This window comes from Orcinus orca, chromosome 3 (assembly GCF_937001465.1).
Source record: "Orcinus orca chromosome 3, mOrcOrc1.1, whole genome shotgun sequence".
In the NCBI taxonomy this organism is placed as follows: Eukaryota; Metazoa; Chordata; class Mammalia; order Artiodactyla; family Delphinidae; genus Orcinus; species Orcinus orca.
In genome coordinates, this window is record NC_064561.1 from 142250613 (window position 1) to 142271045 (window position 20433).

The 20433-nt window shown below is 48.0% G+C and overlaps 1 protein-coding gene across 1 annotated transcript in view; it reads right to left on the minus strand.

Moving 5' to 3' along the window:
* Positions 1 to 7477: 7477 nt before the first annotated feature.
* IL31RA (interleukin 31 receptor A) overlaps positions 7478 to 20433 on the minus strand; it is a 64164-nt gene continuing 51208 nt past the window's right edge. Inside the window, 3 exon segments of the mRNA XM_004286863.3 lie at positions 7478 to 13870; positions 15179 to 15260; positions 16426 to 16519. Coding sequence (XP_004286911.1) covers positions 13421 to 13870; positions 15179 to 15260; positions 16426 to 16519 — 626 coding nt within the window. The 3' untranslated portion in view covers positions 7478 to 13420.

Below are 20433 nucleotides of genomic sequence, written 5' to 3' on the forward strand. Positions count from 1 at the left end.
TCCTGTTTCCCATCAAGCTTCGCTCACTCCTTTCCCAGTGCCTCCTGGGAACGCGCTGCAGGTAAATTTGTTACACTTGGTGTCTCAGGGTTTGCTTTGGGGAAATTAACCTAAGGTACCTTCCCTCCGAGCACCCTGCACAGAGGCAGCTGTCACTGCTCTGACCATAATGGGCCCAGGCTTGATCTGGGTTGAGAGCGGACAGGTGTGCAAGGAGGGCCCAGGTGATGGTCGGAGGCTGACTCAAAGGGTCAGACTCTCTCGCCTGGCCGCAGCCTACCAAACTCAGAAAATGCCCATCGAATGGCCTCTTCATGCATTCCTTTTAACAGCCAGACGCCACTTGGAATAGGGGGAGACTGCTGCTCGATCCTGTCAGCCCTACAGGTGCTGCCCTGCTTCTCCACCCACAAGGAAAGCTGAGCCCTGAGCCGGCCCTCCATGTGGACCCACCCTGCCTCTGAGGAAACAGCCTTTCCCCCTTCCACTCCATGCCCCATTTTGAAGGTGCTGGCCTCACAACAGTTTCTGATTAGCAGCCAGTTTGGCGTTTTGAGTTATTCTATACTCTGGCATGAGAGGTGGGTGAGTTTTTCAGGGACCTAAGAAAATATATGTGACCTGAGAAAAACAATTATTGGCTAAAAACCAAGAAAAGAAAATTTCAAGGTTATGTAAGTAAGCTGATATCAAACATAACATGAAATAAACTTCATTATTTTGGAATTCAGAAAAAATGTTATTATGTTTGTAAACAAGTTGCAAATTATATTAGAATAGATGGATTTTCTCAGTTCACAAGAATCCCTATAGATGCAGGACGACTGCTGAGAAATCACAAAACAAAGTTACATACAGTCAAATAATTTTTAAAAAACCCATAAAAACCTTTCCAAAATTTTTATGGCAAAAAAAAATTATAGTTAATGTGGAAATTTCAATATATTTGACAGTATGTGGGCTTCTTGGGGCCCACAAATGCTTTCAGCGTGCCCAGCTTTCAACATACGCTGTACCATCCCCACCTACTTTCACCAACCAACGTGCCCCAACTCATCAGCCACAACTCTGGCAGACCAGCCAGAAATCACCCTATTCTCCATTGTGTTACAAGGGGCTGGGACATTTGGCCAATCTAATCTGAGGCGGCTGGTCAGAGCCTCAAAGTGAGGACGAGGATGGACACAGCAGTCTTTGCCAAGAGCCTGGCAGGGCTCTGGTCCACCGGGAGAAGCGGATACTTCTGTGACACCAGTGTCCCTCAGGGAGGATGGGATGGCCTGTGTATAAAGCCCAGGTCATCCTAGGAGATGGGACAGAGCAAACCCTGAGGTCGGCAGTCCCACACCCACCTGGCTTGATGGCAAAATCACTTAATGGTTAAATGGTTAAAAGATGGATGGGCCACAGGGGTGAAGCCAGGAGACAGTCCAGTTTGTTGCTGTTGTAAGAAAAGGAATGAGCGTTCATGGGCAGTTCTCTGTGACGTGACCAGGTGTACTGAGGGGCCAGCTGGGGTCATGAGGAGCATCATGGGAACTGGGAGGGACCCTGGAGCCTGACTGGAGGTTGATGGACCTCCAAGGAGTGGGGAGCAAGGGCCACCTTTACACTCCAGCTTGTCCAGTCAGGGGACGGGCTCCCTGAGGGCATTGTTGCAGGGCACAAGCTGGCTGACGGTCTGGGGACAGCTGGACCATCACACTCAAATGCCAGCCCGAGGACATAACCTTAAAAGAGGGGACAGGCCCAGGGGCTGCAGCCTAGGGTTACCCCATCCTGGTTTGCCTGGGACTTTCGAGTTTTAGCGCTGCAGGGCCCACATCCCAGGATACCCGTCAGTCCTGCACAGCTGAGCACCCTACCCACAGCCAGGGCTGCATACAGCCCCTCAGGAGCTGGGGGCACAGCAGACAGTGGGAGGGAGAAGCAGGTAGGCATGTAACCCTAAAAAAGAGGGCTTTGTTGCCAGCGTTCTGTAGTCTCGCTGGTGAGAATAAGCCAGAGAATTCCTGGTTTGTTATTGGGTCTGTGTCCTAATCCTACCAAGGGTGTGGCCTGTGGAAGCTAGGGTACTGAAACCAAGCAGGACCCCATGTGGCTCCTGAGTCCTCCGTTTCTTGTTTGTAGGGAAGAGACTCCAGCCTCCATGACCTTCCCTGAGTTCCAAAGGGCAGATTTGAACAGTTACTAATCAGGGAAGGGAGGGTGTGCAGAGACAAGGGAGGGGCAGACAAGAAACTATAGCGCAGACTTGGGGTCTTTGTTCCACCTCAAGGGATACACATTAACAATATCTTTGAGCTCTTTATAGAACTAAAACCCAACAAATGGAAGATGTTAGCATTCTTCATACCAGAGAAGACCACCTGAGGCCAAATTAAAGGAAACAGAGGTGCTCATCAAGAGACCACCTGAGACCAGATTAAAGGCGTGCAGGCCCTGCACACACCCTAATCCTGTCAGCAACCCCACCCTTGAACTACTGCTGTAAAACTCCTCACCTATCCTTCCAAGTTGGGACACAATGTTTTCGAGGGCAGGAGCCCGCTGTGTCCCCCTCTGCCTGGCAAAGCAATAAAGTTATTCTTTTCTGCTTCACCCAAAACTCTGTCTCCGAGATTCGATTAGGCACTGGTGCACAGAGGCTGAGTTTTCGGCGTCACTACCAGAGTTCAAACACCTGTAGACTTCACAGTCACTTCCTCCCTGCTGCCCCTCACCGGCAAAGGCGGCCAGGCACCAAAGCCAGCAAGGAGTGGGAGGAAGCTGGGGTGCCCATTCATGAGCCCTGAGGCTGGCTCTGCCACCACCACCCCAGGTTTGGTCCCAACTCACATGTAGTGGTTCTGATCCCAGACACCACCGTGTGCTGTCCCCAGGCTCTCGTGGAGCCTGACTGCTTTCTTGGCCTAAGAAGTCAGGAATGTGTCCATCTGTGGGCCTGCATGTCTGCTATGCTGTGGGCAGCATAGCCATGGGTCTCCAGTGCCACCCTGTCCTCACCTGAGACCGCAGACCTCGGAGGGATCCCCCCCCGACACACACACACAAGCTCATTTGCTTGGGACTCTCCCATCCAGGGAGGGCAGGGGGAGCACAAAGGATGATATTCAGACAGTAGGAGCCCTGGGTTTCGTTTTGTTGTTTTTCTTTTGGGTTTGTTCTTTTTAGAACTTTTTGTTTCGGGTTTTCTTTTTTTTTAAAATAAATAAATAAATTTATTTATTTATTTATTTATGGCTGCGTTGGGTCTTCACTGCTGTGTGCGGGCTTTCTTTTTAGTTGCGGTGAGCAGGGGCTACTCTTCATTGCAGTGAGCGGGCTTCTACTGCAGCGGCTTCTCTTGTTGCAGAGCACGGGCTCTAGGTACACGGGCTTCAGTAGTTGTGGCTTGCAGTCTCAGTAGTTGTGGCTCACGAGCTCTAGAGTGCAGGCTCAGTAGTTGTGGCACTTGGGCTTAGTTGCTCCACGGCATGTGGGACCTTCCCAGACCAGGGCTCGAACCCGTGTCCCCTGCATTGGTAGGCGGATTCTCGACTACTGTGCCACCAGGGAAGCCCATGTTTGGGGGTTTTTTGTTTCTGGTTTTTGTGTGTCTGTGGTATTTTTTTGGTTTTGTTTTTTGTTTTGTTTGTTTTGTTTTGACAGGGAGAGATGGAAAAAATTGCTTTGGGTCCAAGAGATGCTGCCTTTGGGTGGAGCATTTTCCCTTTGTGTTCTCTGGAACCAGCCCTGAGATGTCACGGAATTGTCAGTTTAGGAGGCAGTTTAGGAAATCAGCAGCCAACAACCCTAGAGGCTTTTTTCCCCCGGAACTCATTTTTTTCCTGAAAGACAACAAAGGCTGGCTGATAAAACACATCTTGGGAGGGGCTTGAGTTACAGATACATGCTGACTCCTCCAGAGAAAATGTTCAACTTAGCTTCTAAGTAAATATTTGCTATTTATTTGGAAAGGCAAAGGGAAGATTTTTCATCCTTTGGGTTCATCCCTGTGAAGGAAGATCTGGAATAAAGAAGCTCTGAGATGCGTACATATCACGGCATGGTTTTGACTCCCCAGCACTGGGGGTTGTCCACTAGTTGGGGTGTGCTGCCGTGGAATGCCAAGCCCTGCCATGTCCTGAGCGTCAAGTTAATACTTGGAATTCTGAACAGAAGTTTGTTTGGCCCGGCAATGCCTCCCCTTGTCCTCTCCCAGGGCCTTGCCCTTGTGGTTCTTATAAGCCAAGACCCCCAAGGGTCCCATCAGCTAAGGGCAGCCCTAGGTCTGCTCTCTCGGCCGCTCTCTCTGGGAGCCAGCCCGTCTGGAGGACAATGCGCCCTGGTCAGTCCTCTGCCCCACAGGAGTGGGGCCTGTCCCTGCAGAGCGAGGCCTGTGGAGTCCAGCTGAGCTTGAGACCCGGTGTGTCTAATTCTGGGGTGACCATTAGCAAGCCCTCTGTGTCACAGATCTAGGGCCAGGCACTCTAGGCAGCTTTGCTGGCAATAAGATGGTATGGATCTCTGTCTGGGAGTGGTCCACATCCAGCTCCCACTGGGCTCTGGTCTCAGACAAGGCTGGTCCATGGGTCAGAACACTAAAAAGTAGACAAAGTTAACAGGTGCAGAGTGAGGCTTTGGTTGGGGCCTCACCTGAATGGTACTACGCTTCAGGCCTCAGGCAGAGCTCAGCCCCAGCGAGCAAAGGGAGACAGGACTCCAGAAGAACCATCAGAGAGATGCAACAGTGCTGGCTGTGTAGATGGAAGAGAGGGCCACAAGGCAAGGAATAAAGGCTGCCTCCAGAAAAGGCACGGAAACAGATTCTCCTCTAGAGCCTCCAGAAGGAACGCAGCCCTGCTGATGCCTTGATTTTAGCCCTGTGAGATGACACTGAACTTCTAACCTACAGAACTGGAAAATAATCATTCATGTCATTCAAGGTACTAAATTTGTGGTAATTTGTTACAGCAGCCGCGGACAACCAATACCAATAAGTGTAGCACATGAGCAAATAATTTAAAAGAAACCTTGCCCATTACTATGCTAAGGAGTTTGGATGTTACCTGTGGACCATTCCATCAGGAATTAGGAAGCAGGCAAGAGATGGAACCAGATCTGTGTATAAAATCATTCTGGAGGTAATGTGGAGGATGGGTTTGTGGGTAGAAACTAGGGCTGCAGGAAGGAAGACCAGTGAGGCATTTGCTCAAAGGTCCAGATCAAAGATGACCAAGCCGGGGTTGGCACGGGATTAGAGGGAATGGAGTAGAGAGGGCTGATGGGGAGAGTTTTGCAGAGAGGAGTATGAGGATTTGGTGACCCACTAGATGCTGGTGACGAGGAAGGAGCTTCAATGACTCCAAGTGTCCAAGTATGAGAATGGAGAAACAAGGTCTGAAAGAGTAGTACATAGGTTGTGGATACACATTCTTTGTCTTGGACGTGTTCATTCCAAGTGGAGATGTCCACTGAGCAGTTGGAAGTGTGGATCCTGGGCTCCTGCAGATGGAGATTTGGGGATGACACAGATGCAGCTGAAGCCTGGGTGTAGATGATGGAGAACTTGTGGAGCCATCTGTCCACCAGGGACTCAACCCCAGGGAACTCTGAGGTTCAAGGGGCAAGTCAGCCAAGAGGAGTCTGAGAAACAAAGAACAGAAGAGTGAGGGCTTCCCTTGTGGCGCAGTGGTTGAGAGTCCGCCTGCTGATGCAGGGGACACGGGTTCGTGCCCCGGTCCGGGAAGATCCCACATGCTGTGGAGCGGCTGGGCCCATGAGCCATGGCTGCTGAGCCTGTGCACCTGGAGCCTGTGCTCTGCAGGGGAGAGGCCACAACAGTGAGACGCCCGTGTACCTCAACAACAACAACAACAAAAAGAACGGAAGCGTGATTAGGGAGGAGTGGAAGGAAGGGATTAGTGGGAGGGGAAAGTCACGTGCAGCGCCCTGTTCCAACTGTCATGGGAAATCCCCTCTTCCACCAGACTTCCCTTTGCCCTGCCCGAGGTCCCAGGGTGCTCCCAGAGTCTATCACTCTGTCGTGGCACCTCGTCTGGCTTCTGCAGCTTCCCAAGCCCATCCTGAAGCTCAAGCTCCCTGGGTCTTCTCCCTTCCTCTCATTCCCTGTGCTGAGAACATGGACATGGTGCCCGCCCCCAACCCTACCCACTCCTGGATCTGAAACCAATCTCAGGGGTCCTGGCAGGCAATGAGAGAGAGGAAGGGTCTCCAGGCCCAGCCAAGAAGAGATTCTCAAGGGCCCTCCACACCTTGGAGTCTCCACTCCCCTTTAACTCTCTCTGACCCCAGGAGCCAACTTGTTATTGACCAGAGGCAGAGTAGCACAAGAGGAGTTGGGAGCCTGGGTTGCAACCCACCACTCCCTGGTTGCAGAACTGTGGCCAAGTCACTTAAGCCTCTCTGAGCTCAGTTTCCTCGTCTGTAAATTGGATAATGGTACTATCCTATCTATGGTCCCCACCCTTCTGCAAGTTGGGTAGTAGTACCTCACAGCGCTGTGAGAATAGCTGGATAATGCACAGAAAGCCTTTAGCACATGCCTGGTACACAGCAAGTGCTCGTAAACATTAACTGTGGGCGAACTTAGTGATGAACAGAACAAAATCTGGTAACCGCCCCACTCCAGCGTTTCTCCAACAAGAGTGGGCACACGTGTGCCTTATACTTGGGTACTTAAGAGGCCAGTCTGGTGCCCTTGTACCCTGTTCCAAAACTGTCTGCTCCTGAAGCACTTGCTTTCTATTCCTCTAGAATATTTTAGCAGTGCAATCTTCTCACTACCAAAATAAGAAAAAGAAAAGGAGTTCAGCCACCTGGAGAAACTGCTACACTAGATGTGGCCCTTTCTACCCTAAAGCACAGACCGGGCTGCAGGGTCACAGGTAGCAGATGCAGGTGAAGATCGAGGAGCATCCTTTGTCCTCTTTGAAGTTGGAAGCAACCAGAGCAAGTTTAGAGGCCAAGGGAAAGGAACTGCTGGAGAGGGAGAACTTGAAGGTACAGGAGAGGCCAAGGAAAGGATGGACGAGAGCAGGGCCACCTCTGCCTCTGAGGCCCTCCCGGAAGAGAGACGGGCCGGCAGTGCATCCTCCATGAGTGGGGGCCACGTCACCTGCTGAGAGCAGTGAGGGGAGACCCCGAGGGAGCTCGAGGAGCCGGAAGGAGTTTGAAACTCTGCCCCGAGGAATCAAGCAGGAAGACAACCACAGCTCGGGCGTGAGGCCTGGCTGGCTCCTTGGTGGGAGGCGCGCATGGGTAACTGCCGGCATCTGATCCCTGGTCACCTGGAGCTCTGGTGCTTCCCACAGCCACAAGACCCCTCATGTCTAACAAAGCTAGCCTTTTACATTTTTTCACGTCTCATTTTAAACATCTGAGTGGGTAAAGCTTTAAAATGGAAATATAGCATTACATAAAAACGGTATTACAGCTTTACTATTTGAAAGATCAAAACGTAAATGCACTTACAATAAAGCATTTGAAAGGCTATTCTCATTATAACAACATGTCTTCATACTCTCCTTAAGACAGAGAACTTTCTTGTACATGCATTACGTGTTGCATCGACATACGAACAGTATGTGGAAAAGACAACGTGCACAGCCCACAGAGAGGCATCTCTCCTGGTACACGTGGTCAGCCTTCCTCGTTGCCATCATCATTCTGGTTTGCACATCTTGATTTCTGTCTCCAAGTCCAGGCCTCCGGACACCTTCCTGGCATTTCGCCGTACACATATAGTGAAGTTGGGCAGGACAGAGAATTCCATTCCTACAAAGGGAATCAGCACCTCGATTCCCTTGAACAGCCCCCTGCGGCTCAGGGCCGGCTGGCTGTGAGCTCTCCTGGAGGGGTCACCTCCCACCCCCCGCCTCTCCCGCACCTTTCTCAGTAGCAAGGGGACAGGCATCTGGACAGGATGGCCCAGCAGGAGCTCAGCGCGGAGGGCAGGGGAGGTCTCCAGGCCCTTGCAAACGTGGACTGTGGCTGTTTGTGCTTCTGAGCAAACTCTCCCCCTGCTGACCCGAGTGTCCAGTAAAAGCTGCAGAGGGAACAAGGCCTGCTGATGACCCTTGTCACTCCGCTCCGGACCTCCCACCCAGCAAGAGCGCAAGACACGGTAAAGCCACATACTTTGATTATAAATAGGCCTTGTCGCTAATTAATGTTTGCATAAAACAGTTAAAATACATCTGCATGAAATGTCTTTTTAAATACCCTACAAAACCCACATACTTTTAAATAGTCAACCAGAGGACAAAGTCCATCAATTGTTCTGAAGTCCTGCTTAGTGCCTCTCATTTCTAGCGCTCAGCTGGTCTCTCAACGCCCCTGGGAGCTTAGAAATAGAAGACTCTGTAATGTCAACAGGTGGACATGTGGACAGTAAGATATAGATGGGAAAAGTTTAGCTTCATAATGATTTAAGCAACACAAATAACTATGAAGTTTCATTGACCATACCCAGTAAATTGACAAAATCCAATTAACAGCAATGAAGAGCTGATGACCAGTGGAAAAGGACAAAGGATACTTCAGACGTGTCTGGTGATATTGCAAATCAGTGTAGCTTTTGCGGAGGCACAGTCATGCAGTAACCATAAAACTCTGACCCAGCCATTCTACCTCTGGAAACAGTCCCAAGGAGTGAGGACAAATGTGGGAAAAGAAAATTTTGTGCAACGAAGTTCCCTAAAGTGTCTCTCTATACGAAGAGGACGTTTAAAACAATTCTTAGCAAGCCACAACACGCAGGTACATCGAGGGGTTCCGTGTGGCCACCATGAGCTATATTCATACATGGAATTTTACACACGAAATAAATAAGTGACAGTAAAGGGAGACTGCAATCGAATCAATATATAACTTGCAATAGATGAAAACATGTACAGGGACACACAGATCATATCAGGCGTGAATTAAGAATGATATAAATAGTTGGTATTACGAGATTTTTGCCGTCGATGTTGTTGTAAAGTTGAATCCAAAACAAAATTTAAATTTACAAAGAAAAAAAGAGTGCCACCTAGAGCTCTGTATGGAGGCTGAACAGCACCCATGGCAAGGGACGTGGGCCCAGGGCAGAGGTGAGCTCGGATCCTCAGGCATTGCCAAATGTGTGATGGCTGGGGGATGGGAGATAAAATGACCTGGGTCAAGGACCACTGGAGTAAGTGGTAAGTAGCCAACAAGTCTCCAGCTTGGCTCTGGGCAGCAGGGACAGCGACTGTGAGGGCTCTGGCGAGCCAGGGATGTGTGCCCCTCCAAGCGGGCCGTCCCTATCCTGTTAGAAACCCAGGATGACACAGTCTGATTTTTTTTTTCTCATTAGCAACCATTTCCAAGTTAAAGTGCTTTGTGCAGTCTGAGCCCCATGTCTGTGGGCTACACAGGGGTGGGCCAGCAAACTATTTCTGTAACGGGCCAGATGGTGATCATTTTAGGTTCTGTAGGAGAAACTCTGTGTCACAGCTACTACTCAGTTCTGTCTGTGGGTAGCAGCCGCGGGTGACACATAAAGGATGGCGTGTCTGTGTTCCAATTAGGCTTCACCGGTAAACACCGAAATTTGAATTCTATGGAATTTTCACACCTCATTAAAACGTTATTCTTCCTTTCATTTCGTTTTCTAGCCTTTCAAAATGTCAGGATCATTTCTGGCTCATGGGCCCACAGAAACAGGGCCCAGACTGGGCCTGAGGGCTGGCTGGCTGAGCCCTGGGCTGAAGCGTGCCTGCAGCGGCAGCAGTGAGTGGGGCGCGGGCCGCGCAGCCGGCAGGCCGCACGGGCTTTCCCCGCACGAGGTAGGAGCGGCCTGGGGACGGCTGGGGCCCTTTTCAAGCCACGCCCCTCCCCACCCGGACCCGCCCCCGACCTGGTGCTTTTACTGTGTTTTACTGTAGCCACCCGAGAAAGAATGAAGGTATCATCTCTCTTTTTTAACCACAGACTGGCTTCTCTGCCATTCTTTAACATTTTTTTCCCTGATATTATTGTAAAAGGAAAGCTATTGATAGGGCACTAACGTAGGTGTTTGCATGGTTCCCAGAGCCCTAGAAAACTCTAACGGGAATTTTATCAGTTTTTAATGACCTTGCTAAAACACAAGTTTTCCTGTTTGTGTCCTCTCAACGTCTCTCTGACAGTTAACAGAGAAAACGCAGATGACCTTCTCCAGTCACAGAGGCAGCGCAGGACACTGGGAGTGGGGACAGTTCATGACTCGATTCCAGGAGAGGAAGGTCACCACTGCCTTCTTTTAGGCCATGTCCTGTGATCTGCTCTGGAGAGCGAAGTGTGTGGCCTGCAGAATGCGCTTCTGGGCTTCCTGCCCCTCTTACTAGAGGAGATGCTGACTCCTATGAACCTATCTTGGACCGTCTAGAACAAAACAGAGGACCCTGATTTCCCTAGCCCTCAAAGGTAGCAAAAGTAAATTTGGAAATCATACAAGCAGGGCTGATGGGAAGGGGAGAAAGGAATAAAAAGAAAGAAACAAGAAATAGGAAAAAAAAAAAAGGAAGTGTTAAAAAGATGAGAAGCTGCTGGGAGTCGTGGGAAAAAAGAAGCAGAAGACAGGAGGCAAGAAGGAAAGTGAGAAAAGGGAAGAAGAAATGAAAAGATTAAGGGCCAGGGTGTGGTATTTGCAAACTATTCATTCAGGCTTTAATGAATAATTAAGGGAAGGAGAGAAGAGGGTAACATCTTCATCTCTGAAACCCACTCACAGAAGCCACCTGTGACCTTTTCTTCTCCCCAGCCATCAAATTCTTGGACTTCAGGTTCAAAAGCCTCACCCAGGTGTGAGACCAACAAGATTAGAGGGGCTCCTCCGGCCCCCCTGCACCGTCCCTCAGCTGGAGGTGGCAGAGGGTCACAGGAGGGAGGGAGGAGTTTTGGGGCACCAAGCTAGGACTTCCGGTGAGTTCACAAATCAGAAGCAGGCGGAAAGGGCCCCGTCTGGAACTCTGAGGGACTGGCGGCTCACAGAAGTGCCCACATCACAACAGTCGGGGGGGTGGGGGAGGTATCAGGGCGGAGAGAACCCACCACAGCCGGGACCCCATGTATCCCCTTCGCTTGGTCCCTTTCCACTCCCAGGACACAGGTTCCCCAGAGCCCTGCTCCAGGCCCCCCTTATTCCTTGATTTATCAGTAGTTGCTGTTCTGTAAACTAGGAGTGACGAATTTGGGGGGTGGGAGGGTGCTACAGACGCTGGAGATTTAACGAGGAGAGCTTTGGGAAAGCATCACCCCTGCTTGTGCCTGTGATAAGGATGCAGCCATTGGCTGAGGACAGAGGCAGGTGGCGGGAAGGCGTGGAGGCACATCCCTGCCCAGCGCTGGGCAGCAGACTCCGTGCTGCTCTCTTGAACATCCGTTGGCGTTCAGAGCCAGTCCCAGGGTGGATGGGGCACAAAATCCCTAGTGAGACCGAGTTACAAACCTGAGGCGACGCAAATCATTGCACTGGGCCATGGCCACTTCGAAAGGCCAGGGCCTTGGGCCAGAAATTAAGTTTAGTTCTAGAAAAGTAAAGTGATGGTTTTGCACACCTGAGTCGGTGGCTTGTGAAGTCGCCTGCTACACAAGCACTGACTTCTCAAGCACTCAGGAAAATTACCGTCAGCCTTTCTCTCTGGCAAATGCCGGGCTCACTGTGCCCTGCTGCCCCCATCTCACCAGGCTCTCAGCGACCTCCCCTGATGGCCAGGTGAGTCTTAGCCACACGTCAGGAAGTCACGTGATGTCACTGTGCTCAGGGTAGGAGCCCAGTGCCAGCCATAAGTTCCCAGGTATCTGCCATTAGCACTGGAGCTAGAGGCTCCAGTCATGGTTGCAAGCCCTGGGCTTTGCCGCGCGAAGGCAGAGGAGTCCTGGTGTTGGAGCAGCACAGGTGCTAAGCATTCCATGTCCACAGGCCCTACTCAGCTGCTTCTGGGAAGAGGCCTTTGAAGGGTGTGTTTAGTAAGCATTCCTGGGCTCTGAGCCAGCGTGAGGGGACAGAGTCCCTGTAAAAAGCTGCTGCAGTCTTTGGTATCTTTCTATTCCCAGGCTTGGGTGCAAGATAGAGGGGCAGCGAGGGCCTCCAGGAACTGTCTGCAGGGCTGGGCAGTGGTCTGGACAGTGGTGTGGACCTGCCGGCCCAGCGAGAGTCCGTTCCCCAGCGCGCTGCCAAGGCCCTCCCTCGTTCCTCTATCCCCAGCCATGCAGTGGACCAAGGGCAAGAGCCCTGGGTGGGGGTTTTGCTACAGACACTTGAGATTTAATGAGGGTAATGAGGCATTTCAGGCACACCATCAGGAGGGCCACACCACCTCCCACCACTATGTTGAGAGAGAGACTTAATCTCTAAAGTGGTGTCAGCGCTACCTCAGAGGTGTAGCCTGGAGCCAGGGAGGTCAAGGTGGAGGGAGAGAGCCTCGCCTCCTGGCAGACCACCCAAGTGCCAACTAAGCAACTGTTCTTTGGCAACAGGGAAAGTCTCTCTTGGAGCTGCGAGGAGTGGTCCCAGCAAAGACTGTGCCCATGGCCCAATTCCTCAGGAAGGCCAGATATGTCCGCCTCTGGTGTCCACTGCCCCTCCAAGTCAATCCGTCAGAGGCCTTAGCGAGAGCTTGTTATCTGAACAAAAGAAAATAAACTGCTTTTCCTCTGCAAAGTGCTCAGGCTGATCACCATCCTTTCTTTTTAAATCTTTTTTTTTTTTTTTTTTTTTGTGGGACGCGGGCCTCTCACTGTTGTGGCCTCTCCCGTTGCAGAGCACAGGCTCCGGATGCGCAGGCTCAGCGGCCATGGCTCACGGACCCAGCCGCTCCGCGGCATGTGGGATCTTCCCGGACCGGGGCACGAACCCGTGTCCCCTGCATCGGCAGGCGGACTCTCAACCACTGTGCCACCAGGGAAGCCCTTAAATCTTTATTTTTAATTTATTTATTTATTTATTTATGTTTGGCTGCGTTGGGTCTTCATTGCTGTGCACGGGCGGAGAGCGGGGACTACTCTTCGTTGCAGTGCGCAGGCTTCTCATTGCGGTGGCTTCTCTTGTTGCAGAGCACGGGCTCTAGGCATGTGGACTTCAGTAGTTGTGGCACGTGGGCTCAGTAGTTGTGGCGCACTGACTTAGTTACTCCACGGCATGTGGGATCCTCCCAGACCAGGGCTCGAACCCGTGTACCCTGCATTGGCAGGCGGATTCTTAACCACTGCACCACCAGGGAAGTCCACCATCCTTTCTTCTCAAGCAAGCTACACGTCTGGGCCAACCAAGCTCAACGCGTCACTCGGGGGTGTGCGAAACTTTCTCTAACACAAGCGGGATGGGGAGACGCCAAGGAAGCTCTTGTAGCCAAGTCTTCTCTCTGTGAGTCATGCACACTGAGACGTAGGGGGATTCAAGCCGTGGCGGCATTTAGACTTCTCTTTGGGTTTGGTCTAGAAGTTTTTCAGACATGAGAATTTCTCTGGTTGTCACTGAATTTTTCAAGTATGGGTTTGGTGCTCCTTCCCCACAGAGATGGTCTGGCCCTAAACCTTGGGTAGGAGGGAGAGGATGCTCTTTGGCTTCTGAGCAGATCCCCTCTGGCGTTCCAGAACATAGGTGTTGCGATTCTCTCGGTGGAATCTCGACTGAAACTGCGGGACAGTAAGTCCCATATGGGGAGGTCATGTACTCATTCTTTTCCCCTCCCAAGATATTTTCCTGACCCTTTTCAGGTTCCTCTGTGGAAACCACTTCCAGAAAATTCTCAAAATTTACCACCAACCTGTCAATAAGGTCACTGGGGGCAGAACATGGTTTTAGAATCCCATCTTCTTCTGTGTTCACAGAGTCATCAAACTCCTTCAGATTTAGCTTATCCTGGAAAAGAGAAAGGGACACCCCAATGGTCATTTGGGGGCCACATATGATGTAGCCAAAAGCTATTAGGCTTGAGACACCCAAAGCCCCACCTCTGGACCAGCCCCCCTCTTAGAGGCCAGAAGTGGTGCCCTTCCATGGGAGGTTAGCAAGAGTGGTCCATTTCCTGAGAAGAATGCAGTGTATTCAAACAATTTCTTCTTCTAGAGAGCTCAAGGCTATTTTCCACATAATCATATGCTCATAAAATCCCAGTGAAGATGGAAGCATCAAAATTAGAATTATCACAAAGACAAATAACTTGTCCAACATCACCAGAAAATCAAAGGTGGCCTCCTGGTGGGTGTGGTGTCCGACATCTTTGTATCCCCAGAGCCTAGCTCACTGCCTGGCGTATAGTGAGTGATTAATAAGTGACTGCTACAGAGGCCAGACCTACAGATGATTCAAAAAACATTTTAGACATCAGACAAGACTGCCTATGAATTAGTTCACTCTCTTAATAATTTTTGGTAAGCAGGAAATGAAATAAGGTAACACATGAATGATAGAGAAGAAAATAGAAACAACCAAAATTTAATTAAATAAATAATAAAAATAATTTTCACGTCCGTGTTAAAAAAAGACTTCTGAGTTGAAACAGGGGCTAATATTAAAAATTCCATATCAAGGAATACTGGAAACAGTCTTTCAATAACAAGGATTTAAAGGTTATATTTGATTGGGCTTCTTTCTACTTAACCGAGAAATTAAACCTTAAAATTTCAGAACAGTTTTCAATTTAAAAATGTATGAAAATGGGAGGTTTCTATTATGGATAACTCCCTAGGAAACCCCATTGCCAATGTCTCTAATCTGAGAAAAACAATCTGATGCAGCCTGCCCCAGCCTCTGGACAGAAATGCACATTAGCGGCCCCTCGGGTCCCCAGGTGGTCTCTAGATTAACTTGCTCGTGGCTGCTTTTTAAATGGTCTCCAATCTTATAGCTGGGTTCTCCTGCTTTCTAATTAGATAGTCAGGTCCTTAAGGGTAGTGTCTCTTCCGTGGCACCCTTTATAGGACCAGTTTTATGCCCAGTAAACACTGCGTCCTATGAGCCTGGTAAAGCCCTTTCCTCTTGTCCAAAGAATGAGGTCAAAGTCATTCCAGGAAGGCTGATTCCACCTGTCCTGCCAGCCATTCCCTGGGACTTTTTAACCTCGAGTTCTCTTTATGTGAACCCTATGCAAACCTCAGTCCATCACCCTGTCCACCTCCCACAACCAGCCTGCTCAACCATCTCCTTAACAAAAACAGGAGTGTTTACCTTTAAATCATCTCCACACCACGTGGCTATACTGCTTTCAGCAGGGTTGGGGACACTGGGCAAACATAGGTGCTTTCATTTGCTAATAAGAGATAAGATTTTAAAATAGGAAGTGAGTCCAAGAATTTTACTTCTACTGCTTGGCCAAGCCAAAGAGCAGGGCTTCGATGCAGGGAATCGTACGGCTCCCTATTGAATAAGGGTAAGCTCACAGCCTCCTGACAGAAACTGGGAAAGCAAAGTACTTTGGGGAGTGAAATTGCAAGTCAACTATGGGACGTGATGGGAGGAGACCTTTCCCCGGCAAAGCTTTTCTTACTCTTCCCTGCTCTCCCACCCTGCATCTCCACCCCCTGGTCCTGATGCCGAAAATCACACCATCACATTTCCTTGAGATTTATTCCCCAGGAAAGGTAACACTCTAAGCCTTACAAGACACCCACACTTCAGAGCAGTGATTCTCAAAGTGTGGTCCCAACCAGCAGCATCAGTACCACCTGGGAGCTTGTCGGACGTGCAAAATGTACGAGAACGTGTGCTGATGACTTGCTTACAACCCAAAGCTGACTCAGGTTGACATTAGCTTGGCCATAACTAAGCACAGCTGCTTGGCAGAGAAGGCCCACGACTGTGTAACTCTGGAGAGAGCGGTCTAATGGGGAGAGAGCCCTTGACCCTCAGGGTAGAATGAGGCTCTCTGGAGAGAGAAAGCACAAGACCCTGAAGACAAGCTTCCTTCCCTACAGTGGCCAGAGCAGGCAGGACAAATGGCCCTCAGCGAGCCCTCTGACACAAGCAAGGACCTGCCTGTGCTGGGCATACGCTGGCCAGTGCTCTAACTCCATGGGCACCCTGCTCCCTGCTCTGCCTGGGAGAGAGGCTGGTGGCCTTGAGGGCCTTTGCTGCTACCACGGGTCACCTCTAGACACACAGAGAGAGGATCTTCTCCCCAACTCTAGTCTCAGATGCCGAACACAGAAGACAAGGCCTGTGGGGCAGCTGGCATTTCCCCGGCTTCATAAAGTCCTAGGCCCAGTGCACAGCGCTGTCGGGGATACAAGTCCTCCTGTTTGGTTAGAATTCTGATGTGCCACAGTGTAAGGCATACAATAAAGTCAATACATATGTACCAACTCAATAAATGAATGGACACCCCTTAATGGCAGTGTGCCCTCTTCCACCCATGGTGTCTTCCACCCCTTTCCACCCCCGATTTTGAGGGCCCACACTGTTGTCTACAAACTCACTTGGGTTTTTTGAGATCATACGCCACTGTCAGGATGATGAGAATAAGAAGGGCACCTCCAACCAGAGAAGTTATAACAAAAATCTCAAAGACACCTTTGAGAAAAGGAGAACAAAAGTCAGTAGCAGGTTGAGCCCCTTACTTTCTTGACAAAAATCAAAGATTAATGTTTTCTTCCAGTAGCTTCAGCAACATATACCCTACATGTTTTCTTTCAATTTAATTCAAATTCATTCAATTTCTCTTCTCCCTGAATAATACTGACAGAAATTGTGTTCCCCACGTTCATCCTCCAACTTCATTCATCTAGTAAACATTTTCTGAGCACTTACAATTTGCCAAACATTCTTCTGGGTAATAAAATAAATAGCAAGAAGCAAGAAACACAAGATCCCTACTCTCGTGGAGCTTACCTTCTGGCTCAAGAATTCAGACAATAAATAACCTAAGATTATTTCAGATAAAATGGGGTGATAGAGAGTAGGGTAAAGTGGGTAGGGTGGCAAAGGAAGACTCCTTGGAGAAGTGAAATCTGAGCTAATGTGAATAATGAGAAGGAACTGCCCACGTTCATGCTGGGGAAAGCATTCCAGGCAGAAGGAATAGCATAAATGAGAACATAAACGGGAAGTGGTGGGAGGTGAGGTCAGGGAGGGACAGATGAGGAAGGGTCCTGAAAGCAATGGGAAGGAGTTTGGATTGAATTCAAAATACAACAGAAGCCACTGGTGGGTTTTAGGCAGGGGGTCTAGGATTTTAAACTCTGGCTGCTGTGTGGAAAACAGATGGTAGAGGATCAAAGACAGAAGCAGGGAGATCTATAAGAACCAAGAGTAACAGACCCATCACGAGTAATGAAATTGAAACTGTGATTAAAAATCTTCCAACAGGGGCCTCCCTGGTGTAGCAGTGGTTGAGAGTCCGCCTGCTGATGCAGGGGACACGGGTTCATGCCCCGGTCCGGGAAGATCCCACATGTCACGGAGCAGCTGGGCCCGTGAGCCATGGCCGCTGAGCCTGCGTGTCCGGAGCCTGTGCTCCGCAACGGGAGAGGCCACAGCAGTGAGAGGCCCGTGTACCGCCACAAAAAAAAAAAAAACTCTTCCAACAAACAAAAGTCCAGGACCAGATGGCTTCACAGGTGAAATCTATCAAACATTTAGAGAAGAGCTAACACCTATTCTTCTCAAACTCTTCCAAAAAACTGCAGAGGGAGGAACACTCCCAAAATCATTCTGCGAGGCCACCATCACCCTGATACCAAAACCAGACAAAGATGTCACAAAGAAAGAAAACTATAGGCCAATATCACCGATGAATATAGATGCAAAAATCCTCAACAAAATACTAGCAAACAGAATCCAATAGCACATTAAAAGGATCATACACCATGATCAAGTGGGATTTATCCCAGGAATGCAAGGATTCTTCAATATATGCAAATCAATCAATGTGATACACCATATTAACAGATTAAGGAATAAAACCCATATGATCACCTCAATAGATGCAGAAAAAGCTTTTGACAAAATTCAGCACCAATTTTGGATAAAAACTCTCCAGAAAATGGGCATAGAGGGAACCTACCTCAACATAACAAAGGCCATATGTGACAAACCCACAGCAAACATCATTCTCAATGGTGAAAAACTGAAAGCATTTCCTCTAAGATCAGGAACAAGACAAGGGTGTCCACACTTGCCCCTCCTATTCAACACAGTTTTGGAAGTCCTAGCCATGGCAATCAGAGAAGAAAAAGAAATAAAAGGAATATAAATTGGAAAAGAAGAAGTAAAACTGTCACTGTTTGCAAATGACATGATACTATACATAGAAAATCCTAAAGATGCCACCAGAAAATTACTAGAACTAATCAATGAATTTGGTAAGGTGGCAGGATACAAATTAATGCACAGAAATCTCTTGCATTCCTATACACTAACAATGAAAAATCAGAAAGAGAACTTAAGGAAACAATCCCTTTCACCATCGCAACAAAAAGAATAAAATACCTAGGAATAAACCTACCTAAGGAGGCAAAAGATCTGTACTCAGAAAACTATAAAGCACTGATGAAAGAAATCAAAGATGACATAAACAGAGGGAAAAATATACCATGTTCTTAGATTGGAAGAATCAATATTGTGAAACTGACTCTACTACCCAAAGCAATCTACAGATTCAATGCAATCCCTATTAAATTACCAATGGCATTCTTCACAGAATTAGAAAAAAAAATTTCACAATTTGTATGGAAACACAAAAGACCCCGAAGAGCCAAAGCAATCTTGAGAACAAAAAACGGAGCTGGAGGAATCAGGCTTCCTGACTTCAGACTATACTACAAAGCTACAGTAATCAAGACAGTATGGTACTGGCACAAAAACAGAAATATAGATCAATGGTACAGGATAGAAAGCCCAGCGATAAACCCACACACATATGGTCACCTAATTTATGACACAGGAGGCAAGAACATACAATGGAGAAAAAGACAGCCTCTTCAATAAGTGGTGCTGGGAAAACTGGACAGCTACATGTAAAAGAATGAAATTAGAACATTCCCTAACAGCATACACAAAAATAAACTCAAAATGGATTAGAGACCTAAATGTAAGACCAGATACTATAAAACTCTTAGACAAAAACATAGGCAGAGCACTCTTTGATATAAACCACAGCAAGATTTTTTTTGACCCACCTCCTAGAGTAATGAAAATAAAAACAAAAATAAACAAATGGGACGTAATTAAACTTAAAAGCTTTTGCACAGCAAAGGAAACCATAAATAAGATGAAAAGACAGAACCTTCAGAATGGGAGAAAATATGTGCAAACGAAGCAACAGACAAAGGATTCATCTCCAAAATATATAAACAGCTCATGGAGCTCAATATCAAAAAAACAAACAACCCAATTAAAAAATGGGTGGAAGACCTAAATAGATATTTCACCAACGAAGACATACAGATGGCCAAGAGGCACATGAAAAGCTGCTCAACATCACTAATTATTAGAGAAATGCAAATCAAAACTGCAATGAGGTGTCACCTCACACTGGTCAGAATGGCCATCATCAAAAAATCTACAAACAGTAAATGCTGGAGAGGGTGTGGAGAAAAGGGAACCCTCTTGCACTGTTGGTGGGAACATAAATTGATACAACTACTGTGGAAAACAGTATGGAGGTTCCTTAAAAAACTAAAAATAGAACTAGTATATGACCCAGCAATCCCACTACTGGGAATATACCCTGAGGAAACCATAATGCAAAAGGACACATGTACCTCAATGTTCATTGCAGCTCTATTTACAATAGCCAGAACATGGAAACAACCTAAATGTCCAACAACAGATGAAAGGATAAAGATGTGGTACATATATACAATGGAATACCACTCAGCCATAAAAAGGTATGAGGGTGTTTGTTGTTGTTGTTGTTTACATGATAATATTTATCTTTTATTAGATATATTACATATTCCCCCAAATATATAAAATCTTCCAAGAGAAAACCTATTGATTTCAAGGTAAGCAACATAATCAAAACGAAAGCAAAGAATTTCTTCCAGACAAAGGAATGTGAAAACATTTCAGCACAAATACAATAAAGACATGGGAAGGTAATTACAATGTTTTACATTTCACAGCATTTTGTTTTAATCAGTATTTGTAGAAAACAAGGATGCTGAGTTCTCAAACACCGTAGTTACAACCGCAAATTAAATTTTCAGAAAAAAAAATAAGAGAAAGTAATGAACTACTGAACATCTGCAATAATAAACGTAATAAAACATAAGCAAACAAATATGCCACTGAGATCACAACTGAAGTGTGTGATTTTTAGTGTGTGCCGGGGACACTAAATTATTTAATCAGTTCTTGACCACAACCCAAAGCAAAAGCATCCTCTCTTCATTTCCCTGATGATTTATTCTAAAAATAAAAAGCAGAAACTTGCTGGTAAAAGAGAATTTCTGCTTTACCTGTGAGCAGCCGGTGGCAACACA